Source organism: Syngnathus acus, chromosome 1, assembly GCF_901709675.1.
Source record: "Syngnathus acus chromosome 1, fSynAcu1.2, whole genome shotgun sequence".
NCBI classification, from domain to species: Eukaryota; Metazoa; Chordata; class Actinopteri; order Syngnathiformes; family Syngnathidae; genus Syngnathus; species Syngnathus acus.
In genome coordinates, this window is record NC_051087.1 from 2,419,227 (window position 1) to 2,429,984 (window position 10,758).

Here is a 10,758-nt window from a genome sequence, read left to right on the forward strand (position 1 = left end):
AGCATCAGTAGATAACGACAAAAAAAACCCAGCAGCTTCGGATGGAATCGGCCGGCGTTTCGACCTTAAGCGTTTCCTCCCTGCGAGAGGTCTGACCTTTTCCCATAAATCTCAGCGCCGCGTTGATCCCCGAGAACCGTGCGCGTTCACGTTCGGCTTGTCTTATCTAAAGGTCCGCCTGACTCATCTGGCCGGAGCGCTTGTCGGCGTGTTTGTCGAGCGCTAATGCAGTCGGACTGAATGGGTCTATGTGGAGTTACTGTACCCACGTAAATGAGAGCTGGGAAGTGGAATGTCAGTCAGAGGAGCTCAGGCCTCTGCCAAGGCCAAATTCAGTTCAATGACAAGAAAAAAATGTATCTTTCAAATAGAAAACTACCAAATTTATTACAACACTTGATAGCAATACACACACAGTCCGCTATGAATCAAGCTAAAAGAACTTGTAGCGTTAGTGCAACCATGTAGCATTTTGTGTAGCTTCTAATGGTTCTCAATTGCTTTGTGGAGGAGTTTAAAGTGGGAATCCATTTCCCACAATAGGCCATGTTTATTTTCTCCGTCACCATGTACTTGCACTCGTCTCCATCTGCAGCGGGGTTTTCTATCGATTTTGCCCCAGTCCTCCTCTTTTGTCGTCAGCCTTTGATAAGACAACCTTGGCCTTGAAAAGAATCTGAATTAGAATGTTAATGGACGGACGTTTCCATGAAGAGGAAGATGGCCGCGTTCATCCTGTCGTGTTTGCGCCGACGGAGGCATGATGAGAAGTGAGGAAGAAGCCTCTTTGTACCGAGTGCCATTTATCTTCATTCAGGGAATTCAGCAGCAACCGAGACCTGGACCACAGACCTCCCCTATGTAAACTATGTACCGCTACGATTGTGATGGGTAGCTTGGGCACGTACTGTTCTGTAAACACTGCGTGAGGAATAATGCAGAACTAGAAAAAAAAAAAAACCAGCCACTTTTTGTCAGGGTGGGAGATTGTGTAAAGAGCCCATTGTTTTCTTAGAGGACTGACCTATATTGTAAGATATGACATTTCATCACGGCGTGAGGCGGCGGTTCATTAAATCGAACACACTCGCGCACGTAGACACACAAAAACAAACTTGATTGAAAACGGGCATCGATTTGGCGGGCTCTGTCGCGTGGTGACCTTGGCGGGTGCATGATAACAAACGCAAAGACAATGGCGGAATGTTGAAGAAGACAGTAAGAGGAGGATGACTGCTTGCAGTGTCTGCGCAAGTAAATTGTGTGCTAATAAACTTACAAAACACATTTTATGACTGACTGTATAGCTGGCTACCTAACATCGTAGCATAGCTAACGAGCCACTTGCGAATCCTTGACAGATTGACTGGCTGATGGACTAAACAAAAAGTTGACATTTAATCCATGAAAATACGACTGATTGACTGATTAGGCCCTTGGCTAACTATCTAAGTGGTTGGATGCTTGGACTAGGATTACAAAAAAGAAAAATACTAGAGAGTTATGGGGGAGTGGGATTTAGAGTGAGGCAGACGGATGACAGAAATCAGAGGGAACGTGTCTGCATTCAGTAAGGAGGAGGAACGGAGAGTGTGTGTGTCTGTGTGTGTGTGTGTTTTTGGCACTGCGTTGTCGTCTAGGTGCGCTCAGGCAGCCTGAGATTAATGGATAGAGCAACGTATCGCACATAACATCAATTCTGTCCTGCTTTTTCTTTCATTCCCAGTCTCGCTCCCTCATCACTCTCCAACTCCCCCCCCCCCCTCCTCTTTTCACTGGTCCCTGGCTGGTCCCTCTCCTCCAAAAGGCATCTCGGATGCTGCTCGAGCGCGGTCGCAGATCGCTATCGCCGTGACGGCAGCTTCCCCGTCAAACTGCGTCGTCAGTAGGAGGTGTGAGGGGGGGGGCAAACTGGAGTGGACGGCGGTGTTCCGCAGAGGCGGCTGGAGAAGAGGTGGAGGATCAGAAGGGGGAGCCGGGCAGATGGACGGCGCTCGGGAGGCGGGATACTGCGTGGTTGACCTGAAGGAGCTGAGCGGCTGCCCCGGAGACGAGCTGCCTCATGTGACCGGTGAGCCAACCTCCTGCATTGTGGTTGCTTTGCCTCGTCTCTCCATCATCCGGCTCCTCCACCTGTGCCTTCCACCTGTGTCCTCCACCATCATCGCACCGTTAAGCATCTCTGCCGATTGATCCCTTTCCAATCTGTTTGCGCCGGCAGCAGATTGTTTTCGAAACCCCTTTAACACACGCCAGAAAGTGCGTGTGTGTGTGTTTGTTTGCGTGCGTGTGAGTGTGTGTGCACGCGTGTGTGTGTGTGCGTGGGTGTATCAAAAAGAAAGAAGATACAAGTAGATGTCCCGGAGAGTAAACAAAAAGTTGACAAGAAATGTACTTAATGAGTCAGTGGCATATCATAAAAGAAGAACAATGAACATTTCCAGTAAATGCCTAAAAGGTTTCCTGGAATTTTCCTGTTTGTGGATTGCCGTTAATTGCAATTTACATGAAAGTTATTTAATGTAGACCCCCCCTCGAAATGTAGGTCGACAAAATACCGTATTCGAGGAAGCTCCTCAACTGACACCAACAAAGTTCCGTAGCTAATAGTATCGAGCCTTTCCTCAGGGCCATCATATTTATGTTTGGCGATACGGAAACGATCCAAGCAAGTCCTAGGTGGTGTCGTAAATGATGTGAGTCACGTTTGTGGCCTCAAGCAAATGTCTGTTCATTCTGATAAGCATGTTAAGGTCCATCTGAGGTAAAGTGGGCGGGGGGGGGCATCATAGCTAAACATTATTGAGCCTTTTTAAAACCCTTTGGGGCCAACATGTTGGGCAATGCAGAATTGAGCCAAACGAGTCGTGTTTAACAAGCTGCTTCATGTTGGTGGCATGGCACCCTGCCTGCTCAAGTACGGTTGGAATTTCGAGTTTCGCTATGCGGTCGGAGTCAAAAATCAAAAAAGCGGTATGAGTCTTAAGTGTGGGAAAAGAGCAGGCCTTGTCATTTTGGCCGGCCTGCTATTTGCTCGAGTGGTTGCGTAGAGGGAACCTTGATTGGTCGAGTGCTGTTTGAACTGCTCAAGTGATGAACTCTGACATCAGCCCTTCCTGTTTTCCTGCTTTCTAAGTAACTAGCAAAAGATTTTGTTTTTGCATAGAATATTTATTTTGTAAAATACTGCGACATAACCGGCTAACAAAATTTTCCCTCTTAATCCACACGTGCACAATTTAATCGGCGCACGCGAGCGCGTTTTGCATTTACGCACCCATGTTCGAGTCCACATATGTGAAAGCGCACCTTCACCCTGTCACATTTGCGGATGACATGTGACAGGTTCGGGAGTGGAGCGGTCACCCCGCTGTACCTGCGCTGCGCCTTCGTTTTTGTTTACCCAAGCAAAGCAAAGGGAAGCGCGTAATTAGCATGTTGCGCACGAGAGACAGCCTTGACAGGCCCCCATTATCGGTGGCAAGGTGACATGGTTTACCTCCTCCTCCTCCTCTACGGGGACAGCACAGGAAAGCGGGTGGAAGTTTATGGCAATTTTGCACACCGCCCATCACGATGTTATGCTAATTTGCTGAAAGCTATTTATAGCAGGATTAGCCTGAGTTTTGGCACTTTTTTGTTTTTAGTTGGCAACAATAAATGGTGGTATTGTGTTGTACGGCTTAAATTGCTACGGTAGATAGCAATTGTATTTAGACAATACTTTTATGTATATAATAAATCAGCATAAAATGATTAGCTAACTACTACAAAGTGACAACGACTTAAATTTGTTACTGTTTTTTTCAGTTTGTGTATATGTTCAAAGCACACCATACGGAACGACTCCAGTATTAGATGCTTAAAACTGCTAGCTAGCAATGATGTTTTTGTCCGTAATCGCTAGCTCGCTCGTTAGCCAAATACTTAAAAACATAATTTTGTGCATCACTGCCACCTACCGAGAGTTCCAAGCTAACAAACAGACAGCTTGCGGACTCGTGTGCTTTCGGCACGTGGTGAAATAATCCACAGCTTTGTGGGATTTGTACTCGCTGGCGGATTAATCGAAATGGGTGACGTCTCTCCCGTGGCGATGTTTGTGGTCTGGTGAAAAGTCGAACGAATGCCAGCAACATCAAACTTCCGCGGAGAGCCATCCGTGCACGCGCCTACGCACACACACGCATAAACGTGAATTATTAATATCATCTCCAAAGCAAATAGCATTGGGAATATAAACAGGGCTTGTTCAGAGGCTAGGGCTCTTCCATGTAATATGTATTCATGAAGATGCTAAAGCCACGGTGAGGGCTTTATCAAAGCTTTTTGGAAATTGCTTGTTGTTCCTATTGAGCCTACGGTATACGGAAGTAGCTTGACTTTTTTTTTTTTTTTTTTTTTGCGGAGTCAGGTATATTCAGCACTTCAGTGCAGCTTTCACACCCGCAGAATAGAATACTTCCACGCTTGTCATGAAAAGTGAAAAAAAAACCAGAAGACCCTCTTGAATGTTGAGAACTGCCTAGATTCATAGATTAAAGTGAATACAACACAAAGTTCATACTTTCTACGCCAATGAGAAGAATTCAGTGCCCTTCACCCCCCCGCACACTCCCATGAGCGAAAGGCCAAAGCTCCAAGTGAGATTACAATGAATGGAAAGGAGGTTAAATGATCACCTGCTATGTGCCTCACTAGTGGACCAAGACATCCACCCACTCCTTCCCGAATTCTAATGAATCGCCCTCACCCATGTGCAAATTCTGCCAATGGTGCCACCTGCAGACAGGGCTTGATAGATGTTGCTGTTCTTCCTCCAGGCCGACGATGAAAAGTGCACCGCAGCGGGCGATGCACACCTCATTTGCTTTTGGGGGCCCCCGCGGGAGCCGCATCTGCATGTCGCCCTCTGCCTCGCCGGCCTCATTAGCATATTCATAATGGCAGCGGATATCGATTGTGAGCGCCGCACCTGTGCCACTTGTCTCCCCGCACATCCGCGCCGCGTTCAGCTTTGTGATTGTTGCCGATCTGTAACGGATTTAATTATCGTAATTAGGCATCCCGCGATTGGCTTGGTCTGGTTGATTCTTAGCATGGAGTGTTATTGTGCAGTGCAAAGGGGGAAAATGGAGAATTGTATAAGGCTGCTGGAACATCAAGTACAAATTTAGCCAATTAACCCGTTCACCGCCGTTGACGACTAGAGATGTCGTAGATTCGTTTGAACAGAGCTGACAGTGAATGAGGTTCAAATAAGACAATCGGAGAAATCCTTAAAAATGATGTGGACTGAAATAAGACGATATAATTGGAAAAAAATAACTCCCCTAACAGTTGATCATATTATAGTAACGGTACAGTACAGACTGGAAAGTTGCCCAGGCAGGACTACCATAAATCTCCCGCAAGACATTCCACTCAGAACTTCCTAAATTCCTCCCAAATTGTCCTGTTCAAAACAAGACTCTCCAAAATCACCAGTTACTCCCCCTAAAATTGACCGTTTGAAATAAAACTCTGTAAATTCCTCAAAGTTACGATTGAAATAAGACTGACTGATTGCCTGGAAGCGAAACAAACTGCCTTTTCGCAAAGGACTTCCTTTCATTTTGTGTCTGCAATATTTTAAGCCGACCCAAACGTGTCATTACAGATAGCGTTGTAGTTGTGTATCGGGCCTCCCAAAAACGCCACAAATGATTGATGTCGCCATTCATTGTAGATTATGCAAACACGTTGCAATCTGGGTGAGTGTCAGCGCGAGGCTTTCTAGTTATCCATTGTCCTTGGGGGCTTCCGTTGCGGTGATAGCTGCGGGACCGCGCGACTCATCCGTCACCGCCGCTCTAGCTCATTCATCACGTTCACAGTCGGGCACACAAACCGACAGAGGAAACATCTGCGCTGGATGGAAAATGGCAAAAATCCTCTTACGGGACGTGCTCGGACACAATCGGCCTCGCCGTGGCTCATCGGCTTTGCTAATGGACCGCGGAGATTCTGATTTTTACCGAAGTAATTTGTTTTTGCGAGTAACGTCTCTACATTTTTTTTTTTTTATTATCAAAACGTAACCTGCCTTTTAGGTGATAGAGCCACTTTGCAATATTTACGTGAACACCGGCACTGAGTGACACAGACGGGCCAATTATCTCTCCATATAAACTTTTTTTTTTTTTTTTTTCCTTTCGGCCGACTCTCGGCTTTTCAGTTGCTCGCGATGCGGCGTGTCACGTTCGCGCCGGCGCTGATGAAACTTTGATAAGCTTCGATGACACGTTGAGCTGCGGCAGCAGAGAGCCCTTCAAGCTCGGAGGGCTAAGATGCTGCCAGATGTCAGGCCCACGAGAGGGATTGTCACTTGAAACTGAATTATTTTGTTTTTTTAGAACTCTCGCCTACGTATTTATTTTCTCTGCTGAGTGGCTATTAAAAAATGAGTTTTTTTTTGCTTCTTTAACTTTATCTTCTTCCTTTCTCAGGTGTTTCTTGCTCTCCCAAGATGCCTCAGGTGGAGTTTAGTCTTGGTAAGCACTTTTTTTTTTTTTTTTTTAAATCAAGGTTGCTTCATTGGATTCAAAGAAAAAAATAGGCCCATTTTACTTGAATCAAATTCTAAATTGTGTTGACATCGTTTTTCACATATTCATATAATTGTTGAAATTGATCAAATCTTTAGGTCATTTTTACAGCCATAGTCGCTACAATCCAATCTTTTTGGGTATTAAATCTTTTGACTTTTTCATTGATAGATATAATTTTAACCTTGTGAAGCTGATGGATTCATTTAGTATTTTACTGCAAGGTCAATAAATCTCAGAAGTCTCCTCTGGCATACAAAGACAAAAGCATTGCTCACATGTGGTTAAAATCTGATAAGGAACTGAAAAAAAAAAAATCACTAATGGACTGAATTGAATTTCTAAATTGGTCACATTGAATCTACCCTTTTTCTGTTTTCTTGACTGTGATCATTTAAGCACCAAGGTCTTTGGAGCTGGTGCCCACAAACACAAACAAGGCAAAGAGAACACTGTTGTCATAACGATGAGAGGCCGTCTTGGAACTTTGTTTTGTGCTTGGAGATGCTCCCATTCATTTTTTATTCCACCGGAGATGTCGGGAGTTAGACAGTCCGTAACAAAAATCTGAGATGAAGAATGTTGTTTGTTTATTTCCTACTATCAGAATTCTACGGCATATATTCCGCACAGATTTTTATTTATTTACTTACTTACTTATTTATTTCATTTCTTTTTATTGAATAGGGACAATGCACAGATGTCTGGTCAAGTGTTATTTGAATCACTTTTGAGTCAAGTCAGTGGAGTATGTTGTGAGATGCAATTTGCTCCCTTCCCAACAACAGCAGCACTAAACAATTACATTGTATATCGCTATCAATAGTTGCATTGATTGGCCTCAAGGTTGGTTAACTCCTCACTCTAATTAACTCTTGGAGAAATAATTTGCCAAATTCTTCACCCGTTTATTTGTGCAGACCGCGTTGTGACTTTGATTAAATCCCATTTAATGAGCCGATTACGCAAGATCACGTGTACATTTTCTTGCACAGCACTTGGATGTACAGTACACAACGTGCCAGTGTGTCGCCACGCCCTAAAAAGCAGCCTGTAATCCACTTTCACATCAAAGCACAGTCCCCCGTCATCATATATATAATATATGTCCCGTTTTTTTTCGTTCCTTTCAGGCCTTGGCATTTCCTGTGGTAGCATTCACAGCATAAGATTTTGTTAGAAAATCGTCGGGGGGTAACATAAGATGGGCAATTGTAGAAGCGGTTTAACATCTTTTTAAACAGTCCAAGCGTCTTTGATCATCTTAGGTTAGGTGGATTAAATAGCACTTTTCCACAGTGTTAAATGAATCTTGCGATTAGCAATAGATTAGTAATTAGCATCCCTTTAGATACAACAAAACCCTGATTGGTTTGTTACGATCAGCGCGTGACAAGCTGATAGGATGTCGAAGGTCACATCAGCCAGTCAGTGTATATTTGTGTATTTTTTTCCCCCCTCATTAAATTTTTTTTTTTCTTCTCGTGGATTTGTAGGATATTTATTGAGGAAAAATACTAAAAATGTTTAAGACTAAATAATTTTTTATAAATAAATTCTGGATTTGTAATATATTTATTGAGAAAAGTACTAAAAAATATTTAAGACAAAATATTTTTTCAGAAAAAAAAGTAGTCCCGTACTTCAACGTGGTCAAGGTTTCACAATACTTCTTAATTCATTCGTCATTGCACCATTTTGGTCATGATGGCATCAGCCGGTTGTCCTTCAGTTCACCAGCAGCGCCATTTCATTTCTTGTACCTTCAAATGAAAGGCCGACAGGGATGAGGGACAACCTCATACACTTATTACTTCACTGCCTGGGCGCTCCTGTTGGTCGTCAGCCTCTGATGCAATTCCATTTTATGACTATTCTCTCGACTGTGTTTTGTACAAACAAATATTGGGCCCACACTGAAAAGTAAACTATATTGCTCTGTAAACTATATTGGCCTAATATCTTCCACCCTCCAAAGAACAAGCATTTTATTTTTAAGAAAAGGTTTTTGAGAGACTTTTTAAAAGAGATACCGTAACTTTGAACTAAGACAACTATGTGTCTCTGCCCATGTGTAGCGTGCAACGACCTGGTGACTTCAGGTCGAGACGGGACGCCCAACGCGGTGGTCCACGTGGCTGTGGTGGACCCTCATAAGGATCGCCTGGTCTCCCACGCCTGCACCGAGGTAGTTGAGGTAAGGAAGTTCATTGTTGTCGCTGGTATTGCCGTGGCGTTTCCAGTTTTTGAAGGACAAGATGGACTGGACACGAATGTTAAATTATTCAGTGTGTGAAAGTGGACGTGACCAATAGCAAATGAAATAGAAAAGAAAAATAGAGCCAGGCAGTTTTGTCAAGATGTTGACATAATTAGCAGGGAATAAATTTAGACAGGACAGAATTATTTTTTCCCCCTTAATATTGTGATTGCAATTTAATATGCGAGTATATTTGATAACAAACACAACACAATAACTGCGATCTGTATTACAACAATATCCGATTTGTTATCGCTAAATGTTTTGGCCTTCGAGGCCTCAATGCAGCCGTTCCGACTTTCAAATTGCGTTCCACTACATTGCATTGTCCACTTGAATTCAACCCTGCTTCTTTTTATCCCCGGTGAGCTCGACAGCCTGTCTACACTGGGTAGCAGCTGCCCCACTCGAGAAACACACACCCGCTTTTACACACGCACGCACACAGAAAGAAAAAAAAAAAATCGACTCATAGACCGGAATTATGTTCCCGCTAATCCACTAAAACAACCGTCTCATTCAAAGCTGCGTTACGGCTGTTCCCCCCCACCACTCTCTCTCCTGTCAAGGAATCGTGTGTGTGTGTGTCTGTATGTGTGCCTGTGCTGGAAAGACAGGATGTGGTAGGATACTGAGTGCTCACTCTGCAGACACTCGTCTCAGTGCCGTTTGGACTTCATGGCTGCTAGTGTGGAGAACTTGCATTCAGTATGGACTGTTTTGGATTTCCAGGCAGGGTAGGTCCACTCATCCTTTCAATCAAATGCCACGACACGTTGTGTGTTTTCGAAGGCAACATTAGTAGCGTGTTGAGTCCCTTTTTGAGACTTTGGTTGGAGTGTTGTTGGGATGGAGCTGAGTTTGTTTGGTCAGGAGAGTCAACACAACTTGTTTTAGAAGCAGTGCCACAGCAGGTCCAGCAGATGACACTGTTTTTCTTTTTTTCTTCGTCCCAATTTGGGATACGAGTTGACCATGGACAACAACCTCAAAGGTAGTCAAGTCTACTCGTCCACTAATCGGTTTGAGAGAAAGTGAAGTGTCTTCGCGGGCCACATAAAATGATGTGGCGGGCCGCATCTGGCCCCCGGGCCTTGAGTTTGACACCTATGGTGGATAGCTAGCAAATCATAAAATCGTTTTAATAATTGTACTGTAATAATTTTGTAGCACATACAAAGTTCTGATCTCAACTTTGTTATTATAGATAAGTAAAAGTAAAACTAAAAGAAAATCACATTAAAAAGTAAAATGCTAAATAATGCAAACAAATGCTGAAAACCAACTGAAACCGAAACCCTGATTGCCTAATATATTTATATGAATATACTACGTGCCTCATAATCCTCTAGAAATGACTTTGTAGTTTAGTCTACTTTTGTCCCCATCGACAATTTTTCAAAATGATACAAAACCAAGTGGAAGCGAATTGTCAGACTACCACTAACAACCCCAGCTAAAGTCGCCTCCTCAGCTTGTCTCTGTCAGTCTTGCCCCACAAAATCCGCCTAGCAACAAGTGGCTGCACTAATTATTTCCCACTTTAACCCCCCACTGCTTATATCGCCATCTAACTTATGAGGCGGCGGATTTTAACGAGCGCGTGCGAGGCCGAACGCCGCCGTGCGTGTTCGTGCGACATTCCCAGCGTGTCTCCTCCCAGCAGCTGCTTTCTGTTTTGCCGCCACACACGAACGGACGACCGGCTGGGGCGCGATCGATGTATTATGCGGCCTGCTCACTGCGTGATGTGAAGCTTTCATTTGGAAGATCAATGATGGAACGTGCCAGGTGTCTTATCCATTTATCACCAGGCTGGGCTCGGTCAAATGGGAACCTAACAGGGGTTCAATCGACTTAGTTAGGGGGGGGGGGGTAATGAATGTTCTTTTGTTGCAGCTGTTTAAAGGG

The 10,758-nt window shown here is 44.2% G+C and overlaps 1 protein-coding gene across 1 annotated transcript in view; it reads left to right on the forward strand.

Moving 5' to 3' along the window:
- Positions 1-1,660: 1,660 nt before the first annotated feature.
- Positions 1,661-10,758, forward strand: part of inpp4b (inositol polyphosphate-4-phosphatase type II B) — a 78,124-nt gene continuing 69,026 nt past the window's right edge. Inside the window, 3 exon segments of the mRNA XM_037256796.1 lie at positions 1,661-2,071; positions 6,489-6,533; positions 8,666-8,784. Coding sequence (XP_037112691.1) covers positions 1,984-2,071; positions 6,489-6,533; positions 8,666-8,784 — 252 coding nt within the window. The 5' untranslated portion in view covers positions 1,661-1,983.